This window comes from Ciona intestinalis, chromosome 4 (genome assembly GCF_000224145.3).
Source record: "Ciona intestinalis chromosome 4, KH, whole genome shotgun sequence".
In the NCBI taxonomy this organism is placed as follows: Eukaryota; Metazoa; Chordata; class Ascidiacea; order Phlebobranchia; family Cionidae; genus Ciona; species Ciona intestinalis.
The window spans coordinates 3,170,997-3,190,243 of record NC_020169.2 but is presented as its reverse complement, the minus strand read 5'-3'; the positions used below and the strand labels follow the sequence as shown (position 1 = coordinate 3,190,243).

The 19,247-nt window shown below is 36.7% G+C and overlaps 4 protein-coding genes across 6 annotated transcripts in view; 1 reads left to right on the top strand and 3 right to left on the bottom strand.

Annotated features, from left to right (window-relative positions):
- Positions 1-623: 623 nt before the first annotated feature.
- Positions 624-9,834, bottom strand: LOC474363 (glycoprotein 330-like). Of its 2 annotated transcripts, XM_009859926.3 has the most exons (20): positions 9,094-9,834; positions 7,111-7,210; positions 6,211-6,353; positions 5,978-6,116; positions 5,769-5,917; positions 5,558-5,707; positions 5,167-5,379; positions 5,014-5,100; positions 4,739-4,883; positions 4,560-4,670; positions 4,117-4,285; positions 3,591-3,720; positions 3,387-3,526; positions 2,996-3,177; positions 2,760-2,888; positions 2,575-2,688; positions 2,027-2,245; positions 1,832-1,971; positions 1,584-1,757; positions 624-1,473 (listed from the first exon to the last, which is right to left on the bottom strand). In XM_009859926.3, the coding sequence occupies exons 1-20, from the start codon at positions 9,170-9,172 to the stop codon at positions 1,418-1,420; spliced, it is 2,769 nt and encodes a 922-aa protein (XP_009858228.1). In that variant the 5' UTR covers positions 9,173-9,834; the 3' UTR covers positions 624-1,417.
- Positions 9,835-10,490: 656 nt separating this feature from the next.
- LOC100175192 (2,5-diketo-D-gluconic acid reductase B-like) lies at positions 10,491-12,995 on the bottom strand. Its single transcript, XM_002121132.5, has 7 exons — positions 12,585-12,995; positions 12,390-12,471; positions 12,191-12,319; positions 11,980-12,110; positions 11,410-11,637; positions 11,109-11,292; positions 10,491-10,844 (listed from the first exon to the last, which is right to left on the bottom strand). Exons 1-7 carry the CDS (start codon positions 12,961-12,963, stop codon positions 10,739-10,741), a joined length of 1,239 nt encoding a protein of 412 aa, XP_002121168.1. The 5' UTR covers positions 12,964-12,995; the 3' UTR covers positions 10,491-10,738.
- Positions 12,996-13,951: 956 nt separating this feature from the next.
- Positions 13,952-16,827, bottom strand: LOC100179164 (2,5-diketo-D-gluconic acid reductase B-like). Its single transcript, XM_002120999.4, has 7 exons — positions 16,280-16,827; positions 15,854-15,935; positions 15,667-15,795; positions 15,447-15,574; positions 14,925-15,152; positions 14,649-14,832; positions 13,952-14,377 (listed from the first exon to the last, which is right to left on the bottom strand). Exons 1-7 carry the CDS (start codon positions 16,710-16,712, stop codon positions 14,245-14,247), a joined length of 1,317 nt encoding a protein of 438 aa, XP_002121035.1. The 5' UTR covers positions 16,713-16,827; the 3' UTR covers positions 13,952-14,244.
- Positions 16,828-17,357: 530 nt separating this feature from the next.
- LOC100181495 (26S proteasome non-ATPase regulatory subunit 2-like) overlaps positions 17,358-19,247 on the top strand; it is a 9,178-nt gene continuing 7,288 nt past the window's right edge. The window contains exons 1-5 of one of the 2 annotated variants that reach the window (XM_018811733.2): positions 17,389-17,555; positions 17,662-17,718; positions 18,132-18,296; positions 18,582-18,703; positions 19,085-19,181. In XM_018811733.2, coding sequence (XP_018667278.1) covers positions 17,463-17,555; positions 17,662-17,718; positions 18,132-18,296; positions 18,582-18,703; positions 19,085-19,181 — 534 coding nt within the window. In that variant the 5' untranslated portion in view covers positions 17,389-17,462. Of the gene's footprint in view, positions 17,556-17,661; positions 17,719-18,131; positions 18,297-18,581; positions 18,704-19,084; positions 19,182-19,247 lie in introns of both variants that reach the window. The other variant, XM_002120558.5, reaches the window with a different exon arrangement.

The window sequence follows — 19,247 nt, the reverse complement described above, 5'->3', positions numbered from 1 at the left end:
ACTACATATATTACACTTAAAAAATAACGTTCTTACCTTTATCGGAAATGTATAAAATGAAGACAAATACAACTACTTTTACAAACGACCACATTACAGACGAAAGTCAGAATTTAAACAGCTTTGTCTAACTAGATTCTCATTAACTAAATCTTGTTAACTCTGTGTTGTTCTTTTTATTCTTGCATAATAGTCTACTAGTATGACTTACTAATCTGCATACTTGAAAAGTTCCAGGAATTTCCCAATATGATAACTTTACATCCGCAAGATGACGTCCCTGAGTTTTATTTTTTTTATCGCATGAACCACAAAACGTATTACACGTTTCTCGTAACCATATAAAAAATACGTGAACAGATGATTTATTTTCAATTTTTACAATACCGTTTGCTGTACAGCAAATATATCAAAACCATTTTGGACAATTGTTTTTCTGGTTTTAACAACGCAAAAACCTTTCATATGTTAACTCTAAACCTAAGCACTTAAAATTAATGATATTACCAACAAAACTACATTATCTGCATGTCGTGGTGTGTCCTTCAATAACTTTGCTTTATCTTGGTAAAATCTCTATTGACTTCGATACCAAATATTAATTATTGATGGCCAAAGCATAAGTGTATAGCATGGGGTGCTTGTTTATTTTCTTGGTTAGTATTTACTTTTATTCAAAATCATATCTTTGTATCTTCTAACACAGAATGTATTTACATATTAACATATAGTAAAGTGGGGGTAGATGGGACACAGGTGGGACTATACTTTAGAAAATATAAATATCCAAATATTCTGATAGTTTTTTAAACAATTAACAACGGTATGTGCGAGCTCATTGCCAAATGGGACGAGAAAATAGAACGAAAATGTGTTCCATCCTACCCCACCCCACTATATTAAATCTTTTCAAATAAATAAATAAATGGATGAATGTCCCTTTTTTGTCCTTCCAGCATGACGGCCCAACAGTAGTGGTGATAACACGTGTGTCATGTCTGTATAATCGTGTGTCATGTGCCTTGAAGAATTGTTTTTTTTTTTAGTTTGACACTCATTAGTGACCACGGGGTTGGATCAAAGCCCGTTTGCATAACAGTTACATAGTTTCTACACACATTATTACAATCACGTATTAATTCCGCTAAGACGTGTATACTTAATTAGGTTAATTAAACTGTATGTAAAACAAAATATTTTCAAAGATTCTTGTAAATCGTCGGCAGTTCGTGCTCAAAAGTAATTTGTCTGGTGAAGAGGGGCCTATACTTGTGCCAATTCGGCAGAGAGTCAAATGAGTCACAGAAACGTTTGTAAAGCTACACGAAGGGAAATAATTAACAGCACGACTATTACCACCCTGCCACCGAGGCGGCGTATAACCCCTTATGGACGTTATGTTTCCAAAAATCACATTTCACATTTTTGTTTCATCATTTGGAATACCGGTATCAGTTTGTTTCGTCATTTGGCCTGTAATGAATTATATAATTAGATTTCACAACATTGAGCATGGGAATTAAGATAACAATTTTTTGGGCAAGTATTAATATTTAAAGCGTGTTTGTGTTGATGTTATTTACCTAATGCTGAAGAAGAGCTGCGACTTTCAGTTCTACCAACTTTGTCTTTGATCGGTTTAAGTTTTTCCCATATAAGGTCGGGTAGGTTGGAATAGAGAAATGGGTTTGCAGCGCTGTTAATTGGAAGTAAAACAATGGCAGATGCTGCGTAAGCTTCCGACGAGAGTTTCACACCTATTGTATAAAACATCTGCTGACTGTGCGGTTCAATTCAGGGTAAGCAATACACGTGTAATGACTGCACTTACCTCCGACGCTGATAAACGCCATGATGCAGATTGGAATCCAACAACAAAAGTTCGAAATGACGATGCGTGTCACTTTTTTCTGTAGCTTGTTGGCGGCCTTTTCGGAACTACCAGCTTTTTTGGCACGCTGTCTTGTGATCCTGTTTTTAAAAGTGATTACACATACTTTCGGTTCCTGTGCACTCGTCACATTACCTGTAGACCAACACGTATGCCGTCACCATGTATACAAAGGCGAGGAAGTTAAGTATGATGATGAAAAGCGAAAGACCCCAGGCAGTGTCTTGACTCGGATCCGGGAAAAGTAGAGGAAGACATACTCCGTGTGCGGAGTAATATCCGAAGTATTTTTTCACTCCAATTTTCGGGTTGAGAAGAGCGATTGTTTGGACCATATTGGTCCATGTCATTTCTCTGTATTTATACAAAACAGTATATTAAATAAAACATCTCCAAGTACCGATTTGTCCCGCAGCAATTGATTAGGTAGGGTTAGGTAACATTATTCTCTTTTTTCGTCCCATTTGCTGGTAGTAAACAAAGAATATTTAAACACTTGTATAACTGTAGCCATGCTACCCTTAAAATCGTTGATAATTGCTCAAAACATGACCAGGTATTATAGGATTCGGATGCAAACGGTATCTATCTTACCCCACAGTACGAAATGGTGTAATGAAATTCGAAAGAAAATATAATACGAAAAAAAATAGAAAGAAAATCTAATTTGAAATTTGGCTTACGTGGACCCATTAGAGAAATACATTGAGTTTTGATCTTCCAAACTCCACAACCGTTGCACAAAGCTTTCGACGTCGCTTCTATTAGTTACGAAAAGATATGGATTGTCCGTCAACCTGTTATAAACAGTATATACAGGCGATTTGTAAAAATAAAGTCTTACAAAATTTGTTGTAACATTTCTTACCAAGCTTTACTTGAGAAATAGTCGTGCAGAGCCCATGAGTGTGGAACAAGCGCAATGACGAAGGAAACAACCCAAGCTAGTGCTAAAACTCCACCAATCACCTCTACTCTCACAGTGCTATTAAATGGTCTGTTGAAGAGATGACATTTGATTATAAATGACTAGATGATATTTTGAGAATAAATGACTTATTAAAACAATATAGGTTATAAACCATGTTTTCGCTTTGTACTTACTGTGTAACCAGGACGAGTCGAAATGTTGTCATGATGGTTAAAATAAACACAGAAGTTTGGACGCTGATTAAAGCGATGCTGCCAAGACCTGCACAGCTAACGCTGGTCCGCCATTCGATGTCAGTAACGCAATATGTGTTGGCGTAAACGCTGTTTACAATGCCGATGGAAAGGAGATATACCTGTAGTAAAAGGAAATTCTTTCACTTTATATGATGTTTATGGTGTTGCGTAGTTGCATTTGTAATTCTGTCACTGTTTTTAAAACTACACGCTTTCTCTACAAGTTTAAAACCACACGCCTCTTCTGAGTGACTGATAGCCAGACATTACACTGCCGCGTGTTTTTAGGCGTAGGCTACTATTACATATATAATGCATAGCTTCTTACCCCAAGCAGAAAATCAGACATGGCTAAATTCAGCACAAGAATTCTGTTGCAGTAAGCGATGGCACTCGTGTTCTTATTCTCGTACATCTGAAGCCCGTTATGAACCAAAACCGCAATGTTCCCAAAAATCGCCAGGAAACCTATAGGTTGATGTGGTAAATAATAATAATCTGATTAAGACGGCTTTTTTGTGGGTATGCTTACCAACTATCCATATAAATGCCTGTAGGAAATAATTGCTTATAAGAAACTGATCGGTTGAGAAAGGACTGACTGCGCAATTCTGACATTCGTCGTTCTGCCCATTTTTGCAGTCGAAGACTCCATTACATACCTGAGGATTAAAAAACATTTGTGTAGTGGTGTGTATTGTTACCAGTTACATATTCTCTTTGTTGTCATATAATATAGTGGGGTGGGGGAAGATAGGACACCTTTATTATTCCTTAATTGTTCTTTGCTTACTACCACATGGGACGAAAAATGGAATGAAAAGGTGTCCTATCTTCCTCCAGCACCCTATACTATATAAACCATGTACGCATAAATATTCACACTTAAACGCCCAACTTGTATAATGCACGATCAGTAGGTATACAAGTATTGCTGTGAAATCTTCAAGAAATAGGCTACTTGGTAACTATAACAAGTAAAAATGCGTCAACTTTACACTTATATAGAAGTGTGTTAGATTAGCAGGAGGTGTAAAAGAAAACAGGTATCTGTCTACCTTTGATCTCGGTATATAGTCAGCGGTTCCAGGAACACAGTAAAAGTGTGTTGCTGTACTGCAGTTAACCTCATCGCTTCCGTCAAAACAGTCGGTTATTGCGTTACAACGAGCTTCGGGTGCTATGTGTATCGGAAGACGCGTTGCTCCATGATCGGCGCAGTAGAACCTGCAACATAATATTACGTAAGTTTTTATCCCTTCAAAACAATGGTTAATACATTATTGAAACAATAAAGACAAGGGAATCATCAGCAAAACGACATTTCTTAAATAATTCTATGAATAAAAGGTGCGTAAAGATAGCAAAAAAGAGTGGCTGTTACTGCACCCAAAAAAACGTCCAATTTGAGGATGCCAACTTCATGGGGCGAACGGTGACAAGCAAGGCATTTTTCTTTTGGTGGTGAAATGCGGAAGTATTTCGTCATGTAATCACGAACCTGTTTGGACAGTTAAGCTCGTCAGCAGACGTGGTTCGGGCTGACTCATTGCACGTTGGGTACCCGTCACATACCTCCGTACCGATGATTGCTGATTTCGAATTGGGGCATCTGTTTATTAATATATAATCGTGAAAACGACACCAGCAATGTCAAATGATTTATTATGTTTTACGAACATGAATCCCAGAGCTCCATTTACGTGATCACAGTATGCTGGTACGTCATGTCCACATAAAGTAGAATTACATTCATCGTCCAGATCTTCACAAAGTGCAATCTTGTCGCAAGCTTCGGTGTAGGCAGCTCGGTCAAACACAACAACTGAAAATAATTGATCAAAACATGTTAATTAGTCACGTACTAGGCATTTCATGACTGTGTTTGAGTTATGGGATTAATTATTCGTTTTGAACTTGTTTTACTTTATAGGCGCACAGACACACATTCCCACCTCCATTATTATCATATCTAGCCTCCGAACACTTGTATAAATTTTGACAGCCAAGTTCATCGGAACCATCTTTACAATTCTCATCATCTGCGAAAAAAAGAAAACAAGATTTTACAAGTTTTAAAAATGCCTAAAACATGCATGTGAACGTACTGTCGCAGCGTTGGTATTTTTGGACAAACTGCTTTTTGTCGCTACATTGAAATAGCTGCGACTCATGTACACTGCAATTCTTTTCGTCCTCTCCCATAGCACAGTCAACGATCCGGTCGCACACGTTTGTTCGGTTGATGCATTTTTCAAAACCATTGCTGCTTGTTTTGCATTTTATTTCACCTACTTTACAGGAGCCACAATTTTCACCAACTAAAGATTTTAACATGTATTAATAAGTAACCATAAAATATGTTTGAACTTTGAAACTTTTATGATAGACATCATCATGTATTAACTTTATCATGATAGACATCATGTTTTAAAATGATGATGGACATCATGTGTTAACCTTCACTTACCCGAACTATTTACTGTATTAGGAACAAACCTTTGCATATTTGTTCACAGATGGGTGGACGTTTAGTGCAGAGACATTCATCAGAAAGATCATTACAATGAAACGCACCGTCACATCTCTGTTTGTTCGGGACGACTAGTTCACGATTCAAACACCGAAAGCAGTTATCACCCGTGTAAACTACAAAAGTTGGTAAATAATCGCGAATTCCTCGAGAAACGTATTACAAAGGTTTATTTACTATTGCTGCTATCCCCTTCCCCGCAGAAACACTCATCTGTCCCGTAATCGCAATCGTTCGTTCCGTCGCAAACATATTGATCGGGCAGCATGCAGTAGTTGGTGAGATGGGTTTTGGTGACGGAACACTGGTAGCCCGGTGCTCCAGGACTGTATACAGATAGGAAATTAATATACATAGTAGATGTTTTGGATATAAGCAGTCCTTACCTGTATTTTCTTTCGTCAGCTCCGTTGATACAGTTTACTACATTGTCACAAAACACTATTTTAATCTTGTATTGAGTTTTATTTGCGAAGGGCACATATCCGCATTCGAAGGTGTGCGAACAGTTTTTTTCATCCTCACCTGTTTTTGATAAAGGTACAGGAATAAAGTTGTTTGTTTTTTTGAATTTCTTTAAATATATATATAGATATATTAAATTTTTGCATAAACCTACCCCAAAAGCAGTTGATCTCATGGTCACACAAGTATTGGTTTGGAAGGTAGCAATATGTCGAGTTGCCATTGATCCTATGACCACATGATATGCCTGTCGTATCGTGTATAGCCTTGTTGTACAGAATTTCGTCGCTTCCATCACTGCAAAAAATCGTGTGTAGTCTTGTACATAGCAAAGACAATGGTTTGTACAATGGCACATTCCGCCCATGAAGTATTACTGTTTTAGTTTGCCATACGTATATACATTCGCTTTGAGATTTTTATGTGAAACGTATAGTGAGCTGTGTTTTTTTGTTATGTTTGTTTATGTGTTTAAAACAAGTGTATAGTGGGGTGGGGAAGACGGGACACTCTTTAGCACAAAATACCCAAACACCTTAATTGTACGGCCGTTGGGAGTCGTATGGGAAACGATTCTAAAATTAGTTAAATGTTCTTTGTTTACTACCGAATGGGAAACAAAATGAAAATGTGTCCCATATCCCCCCACTTTACTATACGTTCAATGGAGCAAAAGTATAACGCTGGTAAAGGCGTGACGCTCCAATGAGGCTGCCGTACCATTATATGGATTGATATATATGAGGTTCGTACCTTCCGATCACGGAAGTTACTAAATATATATATAGTAGGGAGGGGAAAGATGGGACATCTTTTTCACTTAATGTCCAAATATCCTGATCGTCTTTTAAACAATTAACAACGGTCTAAGAAAGTTGTGAGGATACAGTTTTATAATTCTTTGAATGTTCTTTGTTTACTACCAATGAGTGTGACGAGAAAATAGAATGAAAAGGTGTCCCATCTTCCCCCACCCTACTATATATATATAAGGGATCTAGTCGTTCAATCACGGAGATTAATAATATATATGTCATTAAAAACACACATTTACCTGCATTGACTTGAACCATTACAATACTGATACAACGGGATGCATTTACTCGCATCATGGCATTCAAATCCAGGGCTGTTCCCGCATACATTCGCACCATCTATAAAAAAGTCGATTACGCTGGTCATATATGTTTAAGTTGAAATATGTTGTATTTGACTTGTAACAGCCACGTAGTCCTTTAACCTTTAAGTGCACTGAGGTAACGCAAACGTAACGCACAAGCCGTGTTAGTAAACCAGAAAATTAGAGGAAGCATACCACAGCGGATGGCTATCAATTGATTAAACAGTATACACGCTTCAATTATAGATACACATGAACATAGTCTTAATTGGTAATTGAGGCGCAGTTATGCTTGGCGAAGGCGAATGAAGCTATATCGGTAACATGATACTTGTTGCTTGGCTGAATAAAGGAAGCTGTTGAATAGCGTGGCTTATGCAAGTTTACAATAAGTTAAAATCTCTTTGTGTTAACGGACGCGGCACGGGTGCATTTAAACGTGGGAAACTATATACGGTCAACAACGGACTTTTATCCCGGCTCGCCGCATGTTGTTTTAAGTTGTTATTGCGCAGACCTTTTTTCTTTTTTTCTGCCACTTATATGCAAGTTTGGGTTCCAGTAAACAACAAAAATGTCGCCCTTGTAAAATTTTCTTCACACATTTGGTTAAGCAACGGTGACTCATAAAACCACACTGTTTTGTGATTTTTCAGAATGCATTGTACTGTGACTTCGCTGCTAACGTTTTACAAAGGCATGTGCAAGCAAGCATTTGCTAGCGTTAAGAGTGTTCGCAGAATTGTGTAAGCCATGCGGAAAATCGTAATGGTTGAACAAAAAACAAGTAAACACGTACCGCCAGTACGCATCGGGTTTGTATAGCACTATGGAGTAAGATGGATTATACCATTAGCACATAATATCCCGTATTTCCTGAGCGTGTTTTAACAGATTAACAACACCCTTTCACAGTCGTGAGGATGCGGTTGTATATTTTTTAAGTTTCTTATGTTTAATACCAAATAGGACAATAAAAGGGAATGAAAACATGTCCCATCTTACCCCAGCCGGCCTATATGAATATACAATCACGGTATTGATATAAAAGTACTCCCTCATACCCCCTACATTGTTAAAACATTGCTAAAAACTACATTCTTCAACACGTGCTATAGCTCACATTCGTAAACCGTCTACGAAACTTTGCATTTAAAATCCCTTTCGAGGTTTTCCACATTCGTGCCGCCGGCCTAATTACGTGGGTGGAAGTTAAGCCTGGCTGCGTTTAGAGCTGCTTAGTTCTTGTAGTATACAGTTGTTTAGTTTGATTGTATTAGCGACTATGCTTATTTAATATGAAGCAACGTCGTCAAGTTGTTACGTGAGTGTAAAAACAGTTTTATTTATGTTATGTACAATTTTAACTACCAGGTAACTTTGTACGTATTTGCAATCGATTTTAATAACATTATGGGATTTAGATGTGGGTCCTTAGTAGGCAAACGACATTGGCTGAAGGCAGTTGGGTCATTTAGCCATCTACGTTTCTGTTACAAGAGTGAACCCAACATAATAAACAGCAGTGTAAGAATTTAAAGGATTATAAACTGCGCTAGGTAGAAATATATCGCATATTATGCTTTACACATATTTCGCCCTGAAACGGTTGTGTATTGTTATGAATAGAACTTCCTTATCGCTTTAGTATTGTTCAGAAGCGCTCGTGTTGTTGTGTAACATATGCCCTTTAACGCGTTTACGTGCGCAAAGCTTCTACGAAACTTGGCGGGTATTATATATTGAAAGGCTATGAGTTTCGTGTAGGTATGTAGACATTAAGTCTTGATATGTTGTTATCACTTAAACGTTCAATAAGTGATAATATATAAAACACATTAGCTCATTAGGTACGAAGAAGGTACATTTAAATGGAAATTCTACTGTTTAAAATACGCACACTTATACCATACATACCTGTACTAGATCGAATCTCACACAAGATAAAAAGTAACAGTATCTCTAACGGTATAACTTTCAACAGTAGACGTTTCATGATTTCCAGTTAGGTGTTTATGCAGTTGACTTTCAAACGGACCTTTAAAAACCTTACAATTCTAGATTAAAACAGCATTAACGACGCTAGTTCCCCTGATGCAATTTTACTTGCCGCAGAGTGAAAGTATGAGTCTGCCTTGATAGACAGCTGCTACTTACCATATGGTTTGCGGAAGCAGCGAAAAAGGTAATCGACCATGCTATATTCCCTTGCGAAAGTAGACGCCTTTCCAACTATTATACTTTACACAGTACAACAATTAAACTTGTACTGCCCGCCTTACGCATTGCATAGGAAATTTAAATGACAAACTGTTTACTTCCTCACCTAGGTCAAGTTCGAAATAATATGTTGAGATAAAACCATACATTAACTTTCTCTACTTTCAGTTAGCTCTGATTAACTTTTAACACTAATACGTGCTTAGTGTTAACTTTACAAAACTTTTGTTCATGCGCCCATGGATAATACTTTGAAATATAGCGAGTGCTAAACAACAAACGGAAGAGATAGAGATTGATGCCTTGGCGGCGCCTAGTGTCTTATATATACACAGTTGAAGTAATATTAACTTACGATTAACGCGGTCAGTAATTTGTGTTGTTACCAGTATTTACGCTAAAAATAAAAAAGTTTTTAACTGAAGCATTTGTAATTGAGTAGGATTGCAACAACAGACTGTGTATTTTCTACATGCTTATCTGCGCTCAATCTTGTTAGAATTGCTGTGGGCTTATTTAAATCCTCTCATGTTAAATATTGATAAGCTTACATTGTTATGTGAAGTGCGGACAAATCTGTCGCCTCGTGCTGAGTTTGTGTATAAAACTAAAGTAAACGGGACAATAGTAGACCATTAGTTATGGTCTCATTGTTGCAGTATATCAGCTATAAGCTCACAAAGTGCCCCTTCTTAAAACGTAAGAAACTTACTTGTAAATTTTCTACAAAAATCCACCGTCTGTATCTGTTATCATCATCGTTGTGTGATAGTGTGAAGATGGTATTAACTTACCGCATCCTAATACACTTACTATATAATAGGGTTGGAGAGGATGAAACACCTTTTCAATTCTATTTTCTTGTCCGATTAGTTAATAAACAAAGAACATTCAAAGAAATATAAAACCGTATCCTCACGACTCCTATACATCGCTGTTAATTATTTAAAACACAATCAGGATATTTGAATATTATGTGCTAAAGGTGTCCCATCTTCCCCCACACTACTGTATAAATTAGATCACGCATAGTTAAAACGACGAGGCTCTTATGTGATAAGTGTGTATGGGTTCCTATTGCCACTAGTATTGGGTTAAATTTATAAACTGTTGCCTGTATTAGTTTACTGGTACGGTGTACGAAGACAAAAAACTTATAGACTGGAGTGAAATGTTTACCCCGTCTCCATAAATAAAGAACAAAGTTACAACAAGAAAATTAAAGAAAAACGGAAGTGAAAATCTCTTTATATTTGCACATATGTACTATATACTGTTCTTTCAAAGATAAAATGCACCATTAAAAACCCTCTTTTTTGCACAGCAGACGTAGAATGATACATTACAGTTCGCCGCCTCCTATTCCAGATGAACCGTAGTCATGTGTCAGCTTGTTGTTCAAACCATCCATGAGGATCAAATCCTCCTCCGTTAATTTTACTTTCAAACTGAAAGACAGTAAGTTATTGTATAGTAGGGTGGAAAAAGACGGGAATCCTTACGCACATAATATCCAAATATCCTGATCGTGTTTTAAACAATTAACAATGGTCTATGGGAGTCGTAAGGATGCCGTTTTATAATTCTTAGAACGTTCATTGTTTACTACCGAATGGAACGAGAAAACGGAATGAAAAGGTATCCCATCCTTCGGCACTCTACTATATGAAATATTCCCCACCCCACACTTTCAGCAAGTTTGTTCACCCCACCTGTTATAGTTCATGCGTAGGTGAGTGGAATTCGTCGATCCAGGAATAACAGCGACACCACGCGTCACTGCCCATTTCAAAACTACATCACTTGGAGCGCAATTTCGCCGATCTGCTATTTGTTTTATTGTGCTGTCGATAAAGACTGGATTTTCTTTCACTCCTTCGTCCGTCCACACAACTCCTTTAAAAATAAAAATCAAATTTAATGTAAAAAATTTTATTTATTGCAGCAACAAATACCACTGCAGTCGACGACGTATGATAGTGTCGGAAAGACATCAAAAAAATCGTATGATACCTAGTGTGCTGTATCCTGTATATGCGATTCCGTTTTTAGCCGCGACTGCTCTTGTACGGCGATCTTGGTGAAAAGGATCAAACCAGTTCTGTAAAACTGAAATTGGTTTCTCTCCTTCCATCGATAGGTTTTTTAACTGTTGTGAAAAAACGTTGCTGACACCAATATCGCGAACCATTCCCTCATTCACCATCGCCGCCATGTTTTTCCAGCCTTCCAACAAAGTACCTGCCACGAAAATCATAAAACATTTACCACAATCTTTAAATTTAAAACAATATATAGTGCTGTAGGGTTTGTAAGATGGAACACCGTTATCACCTAATCTATCATTTCATGGACGTGTTTAAAACACTTAAAAACGCTCTTTTGGAGTCGCAGGGCTATACGGTCATATATCTATAAATATATGTAAATATTCTTTGTTTCCTATTGAATGGTACGGGAAAAGAGACTAAATACGTGGTGTTCCATCTTACCCCTCCCTACTATGTAACGCAATATTGTTTTGCGTGCTAAAGGACATTCCACTTGCTTTACAGGAAGTAGTTGATAGACGCACTTCCTTACCAGTTGCACTACAGTCTGTGTCGTCTTCTTCGCAAGAAGGATGGTGTAATAGAAGCAAATCTAAATAGTCGGTTCTTAAATCTGTTAGGCATTCCTTCACCGCTTTGCGCATTTCTTTTATCCCGAAGAAACTGTGGATTTATTAATGACATTACATACATTTTCGCCTTCAAGTTATGGTAATGCATGTAATAAAAGCGTAAATTCTCACTCAGGCATTATTTTTGTAGTAAGAAAAATTTCAGATCTCGGTACTCCGCTGGCTGCAATCCCTTTGGCAATTGCAACCTCTGACGATTCCGTCCAAGTTGCTTCGTAATTCTTCGCTGTGTCAATCAATCTACATGCGTGAAGTGTGCTCCGTTAGTGCTAACCAATAAATCCAAGGCGGACGGAGATCTTAGACTTACCTGTAGCCCATTTCAAGCGCTTCTTTAACGAGCTTGACTGTTCCCCCTTCGAGTTTGTCACTTCCCAATCCCAACAAAGGCACTAAAACATAAATAGGTTTTCTCATCTAACGGACTTAAAAAACGAAATTGTATATTGCCTAATTGGTGTTAAGCTGTGCAGATCAATAAAACATATGATGGTAAAACACTCACTTTTATGGCCCGATTTCAAGGTAACAGTCGGAATGGTGTAAACGTTTGAGCTGATGGCGTCATCTTCATTTCTTTTTTTACTCTCATCAGAGCCATCACCCCCTCCAATAACATCGTCTGGTTTACCGTTGATAATCGAGCTTTTCTCGTAAACGTTGGTGTCGAAGTTTGCATTAGCATCGTTGGCAATAGGGCTTTCTTCGCAGATAACTTGCGTTAAATAAACCACCAATAACAGTAGCAGTTTCGGGAATAACATAACGCCGTCTAAATATACCGAAATATACAACTGTGCCCAACACTCTGTACACAATTCAAAACTAAGTTCCAATGGCAACTCTACTGCAATAAACTCTATTACTTCTTTATTCCATTGCATTAAACGCGTATAACTCCCTGAACAAAACAGACTGAACACCGGATACATTGGAACTTTCTTGAAACATTTAAAATGGATGGAGGATAAAACGGGATGTACTTAGAAATCAGCTACGCTTATAAGTTACAACCATTGCATTTTGTCGTGATTTGTGTTATTGTTTATTCACACACGTTATTACAATACTACAATAAATATATGTCTATAATCGAATTACATTGGTTTTAAAGCAGATATAAATTTGTCTATCGTTAAGTAATATCGCCGATGACAAAGAAAATTAATTGGGCACGTAAACAGATTCATTTTCGTCAAACAGTTGTTGGACACATGATGGACATCTATATATACTCTGTATCCTCATCTCCAACAACCTTGTGCAAATTAAATGAACATGTGCAAGTTAATTGAGCACAATATGCAAATTAATTGGGCACGTAGTGGCCATACAGATTCGTTTTCGTCAAACAATTGTTGGACACATGGTGGACATCTATATAAACTCTATATTCTCATATATCCCCTAACTTATATCCGGTCCTATATTTTTATTTTTTAAAGAAATGTTTAGATTTAAAACTGCACTACTATTTTTATCATTAATCTTAAAACGGAAAAGAAGCTCTCCTTACAAGCGTGTAGCTTAGAGTTTTTACCAATAATATTAACCTTATTACTACTATAGGGCAATGGAAGATGATTGGCAAATTTGACAAACACTTCGGGTTGGTTTGTATATTACTCAGTTGAGCCACGACACTTATAAGGGTGGGGAAAGATGGGACAACTTTTCATTCTGTTTTCTCGTCCCATTTTTAAGCAGAGAATACCCAAAGAATTATTAAACCGTACATTAACGACTTCTATATACCGTTGTTAATTGTTTAAAACACGATCAGGATATTTAGATATAAAAAAAAAGATATTTCATTTTACCCCACAGGTGTTCTATCTTACGCCCACAATAGTAAAAAACAAGACACACACATTTTTCGAATGAAATATTTAATTGGAATTTATTTCTTATCTCTTCTCTCCAAACCACATTACCACATGTGGTAACTCATAAGCAAGTACATGGAACGAAACAACGAAAATACGCTTTATATTTGCAGAGACTATTACAGTAATTTCACGGGTAAAAATGCAACAGTGGGAATGTTCTTTCCGCACATCAGACGTAAAAACTTTATCACAATTCGCCGCCAACTATTCCAGATGTACTCGATCCTCCAAAGCCAAGTTTACCAACCAACGATTTACCGAAGTTTACCAAACCGCTTACAAGATTACCAACTCCCAAGAAACCTCCTCCTGGACTTCCTGCTGGCTCCCGTAATCAATCAAAGGTTTTAACTTGTTGTTCAAACCGTCCATGAGCATTAAATCCTCCTCCGTTAATTCAACTTTTAAACTGAAAGAAAATATATTTGTTGTTTGAATATATAGTAAAGAGAGATTGGATGCTGGGGCACCTTATCATTCTATTTTCTCGTCCCATTTGGTGGTAAACAAAAAAATTCAAAGAATTGTAAAACCGTATCCTAGCGACTCTCACAGACCGTTTCTAACACGACCAGGATGTTTGGATATTATGTGCTAAAGATGTCCCAACGTCCCCTACAGTACTATATCTCTCCACAAGGCTATCAAATATATATTTTCATTGTTTTAAACTTGTTCACCTGTTATAATTCATGTGCAGGTGCTTAGAACTTGTTGTTCCAGGAATAACAGCGACACCCCGCGTCACTGCCCATTTTAAAATTACATCACTTGGAGCGCAATTTCTCCGATCCGCTATTTGTTTAATTGTGCTATCGGCTAACACTGGGTTTTTCTTCATTCCATCGTCAATCCACCCAGCTCCTATCAAAATGAAGTTGGTATCTTATTACATATATCAATGCATCAAAACACCAATAATATTCTGACGCACAACAAAAAATGTATGATTATACCTAGTGTGCTGTATCCTGTAAATACCATTCCATTTTTAGCTGCAATGCCCCTAGTACTGAGATCTTGGTAGTAAGGATCAAACCAATTCTGCAACACTGACACTTGTTTCTCTCCTTCCATCCACAGCTTCTCAATCTCTTCGATAAATGCGTTGCTCACACCAATATCGCGAACCAATCCCTCATCAACCAAAACACCCATGTTGTTCCATCCTTCCAGCAAAGTACCTACCACGAAATAATTCATGAAACACTTGCGGGAAATAACGTTTTAAATACAAGGGTTACATTGTAACAGTAACAAAGCATCCCAGCACAGTATACCAAATAATAACATATTTTTGTATCTTCTTGAAAGCGATAGCGAAGATCATATTATTCAAAAACGAAATAAAAGGATATTAGGATATTATGTGCCAAAACTGTTTCATCTTCCCCCACCCTACTATATAACTAAATATTAGCTTGCGCGCTAAGAGACAATCCGCAGGAAGTAGTTGATATATGACCCCACGCCCTTACCAGTAGCGCGACAGTAGGGATCCCCTGCGCAGTCCGGATAATGCACTAAAAGCAAATCCAAATAGTCAGTCTGCAAATTCTTTAAGCTTTCCTTCACCGCTTTTCGCATTTCCTTCATCCGGAAGTAACTGTAGATTTAAAATCAATGGCGTTACGCATATGTTATTCGCGTCCAAGTAATATTAATGCTAATGCATGTAATTAAAATACACGTTCTTACTCGGGCATTATTTTTGTAGTAATGAAAATTTCAGATCTTGGCACCCCGCTGGCCGCGATTGCTTTACCAATGGCAACTTCTGAAGATTCCCTCCTCGTCGCTTCGTAATTCTTCGCTGTATCAATCAATCTGTATTTATTTATATATGCATGAGATGTGTCTTTTAAGGAGAGAATTTAAGACTTACCGGTAGCCGATTTCCAGAGCCTCTTTAGTGATTCTGTAGGTGGCCTTCCCGAGTCTGTACGCCCCCAGTCCCAACAAAGGCACTGAAAAAATGCATATGTTTTCAAACACGTGGTATATAAATAGGTATATGACGTGATATATACAAAATATATTGGGTTTACACAAATAAAATCTGTAGTACTGTGGGGGTAGAATGGGACAGCTTTAGTACATAATATTTAAATATTTTGATCGTGTATTAAACAATTATCAAGAGTCTATATGGAAAAGGTTACGGTTTTATAACATTTTAAATGTTCTTCGTTTACTACCAAATGGAACAAGAAATTAGGATGAAAAGGTGTCCCATCTTTCCCCACCCCACTACATAATGCTTTACAATTGCGCAGATCAAATAAAATAATCGATGTTAAAACAAACGCACTTTTATAGCCTGATTTCAACGTTACGTTTGGTATGATGTAAGTGTTCGAATCCACAGAAGGCGAGCTACTGGTGTCATCTTCATTTATTTCTTTATTATTTCCATTTTCTGGATTTTGGTCGTCCGACATTGTCATAGGTTCGTCTTTGGTTTGATCATCGTTTTGGTCTACTGGGTCTGGGCTCGTCTCGACGGTAACACTCTCACCACCATTACCAACAATATCATCTGGTTCTGGTATTTTGTTATCGTTGATTATTGGGTCTTCTTCGTAAACAGTGGTATCGATATTTTTGCTTTGAGAATCTCCATTATCTATGTCTGCCTCATTCTCTGCCGGTTGTCCAGCTTTGGCATCATTAATAATTGGGTCCTCTTCGCAGATTACATACGTTAAATAAACTGCGAGCAGTAGCAGTTTCGTCAAAAACATTATGTTGTTTACATGTACCGTAATATGCTATATGCCACTGCGGCTCAATAAAGACCCTGTACGCAATTTCAAAATAAGTTTATTAGTAGCTCTACTGCATGCCAGACTCATGGGCTTTTGTTCTGTTGTACAGCTTGCATGCGGTATAAAAACTAACTGAACGAAACAGACTGAACACCGGATATCTATTGACTTCCTTGGAATTTACAACTGAAACTGGATAGAGGATCAACTGGGTATACCAGGAGATCAGCTACGCTTTCAAACAATGTGCAGTTTGTCGTGGTGTGTGTGATTGTTTAAACACGCACACTGTTATGGCACTCGAGTTTACATGTCTGTTCAACTTATACCGAATTACATTTGTTTTAAACAGTTATCTACTTTTGCTTGTAAAAGCATGATGGTCGTTGAATAAGCAGTATAAATACTACTAAGTGCACACAATAAACGATATCTGTTATTACCATATTGCTTTAAGTTTAAACTATAAATAAAATATTCTAGATCCTTCGTACTCCCCAATTATATTATATGTTTGTTATTTCTACCGCGCCAATCACTTTACGGTTGAATAAAAACATAGACATAGTAAAAACTCAAACATGACATTTCGTTTTTGATTTGAGATAATAAGCGCTGTATAACGACTGTTTCGTTCATTTGTTTATGCATTGTTTATTTTGTATGTTACAAGGATACTGTGATTCAAAAGTAGTTCGGAATATTTGAAATAAACTGAAACGGAAAATGCCCCCAACATCTGAAGCGAAACCTGAATCAGTGAAAGAAGATGTCGCTAAAAAGGAAAAGAAGACAAAGGAAGAAGAAGAGCCAGAGCTGGTAAATGAAATTTAGTTACGTTAAAGCAATGTATCTTACTATAAAAAACTGTATTTTACTTTTATGGTGTTTTTTTTAATTAAAAAAAAATGCATTTTTGTAACAGAGTGAGGAAGACAAACAACTTCTGGATGAACTTAATCTTTGCATTGAACGATTGAAAGTAAGTGATGCAATATATGCACATGTAAATCTATGTGTACAGTTATTTAGGAAAACTTATGTTATTTGTATGTTACCAAGTTTGTTAAAATTTGTTACTGGTGGAAAATCGTGTATATGTTTAATCTTGTAGATTTATGAATAACAATTGAAGACAGAAAACAACCTTTTTAAGTTTTTTTAATGTAAATTTAGGTTACACCCATATCAGAAATGAAATTGCCCAATTTATCCCTGCGGATTTTCCATGATTGGAAAGAAAATTTGCGGATGGTAATCATTACCGGCAAAAAAATTTATAAATAAGCACAACAAGTTGTTGGAAAATAATCTTCAAAAGTAGAGACTCCCATTCTGAACTAGTTCAGGCATGTTTGCTTTATCTATGTTTTAATGTACAATTGTTTTAAATAGGAAAGCGACGCTACTCTGTACAAGTCAGCGCTTGAAATTCTACGAACCAAGATCAGATCTTCCACAGCTTCCATTACTTCTGTTCCTAAACCGCTCAAGTTTTTGCGGCCTCATTATGGAACACTTAAGGAGATATACGAACGTATACCAATGAGTGAAAACAAGGTTCGTATGTAAATGGTTTCAGATTAGTTTATTACAAAATAAAATTAATTAATTTAATACAAATATATATAAAAATATATATATATATTTATACGGATTTACATATATTATGTATAACTTTTTTATATGAAAATTATTTTTGTTAGAAAAAAGGGTCTTTTCGTACCTCTTTTGTGATTTTTAACAGATTTTTTAAAAACATCACCCATTTACCAAGAGTAACTGAATAATACGATAAACGCCCAAAAAATAGATATTAAGTCTTGACCAATTTAACTTTTGCAGAAATTCTGCGCCGACATTGTATCAGTGCTTGGAATGACGATCTCAGATGAACGTGAATGTCTAAAATACAGATTGCTTGGTTCACAGGAAGATATTGGATCATGGGGACATGAATATGTTAGGTGCGTTTCTTGAAATTATACCGTTTTTATCTATTTTATTCGTTACAGAATTTAAAGTATATATTGCATAGGAATAAATGTAAACACCCAGTAGAACCTCATTCTTATAAAACGGATTACAGTTTAATAAGAACATTAAATATCATACTTAACCCCAATTAGTCATTTTACATACCACGGTAACAAAGGTAGAAAGCAAAAACCTGCGTTATAATGACGGTTGTTGCTTCATCATAATAGTATTATAACTTACATTTATTTATATCTTTGTTTAATAACTTTTAACCAGATTTATTTACTTCCGTGTTTTGATACGTCACAATTTAGGACATCAGTTACAAAACATATTTTCTTCGAATAATACATTGTAATACTATTCAGACACATATCGGGAGAAGTAGCCCGTGAGTGGCAAGATATTGATCACGAAGAAGAAGGCTCACAAAATAAGCTTGCCCAGTTGCTGGCAATTGTCAAGGTATGGGCTTATTCGTTTTTCTTTATGCCATTATTCTAAATATACATTAAATCTTGATTGCCTAAA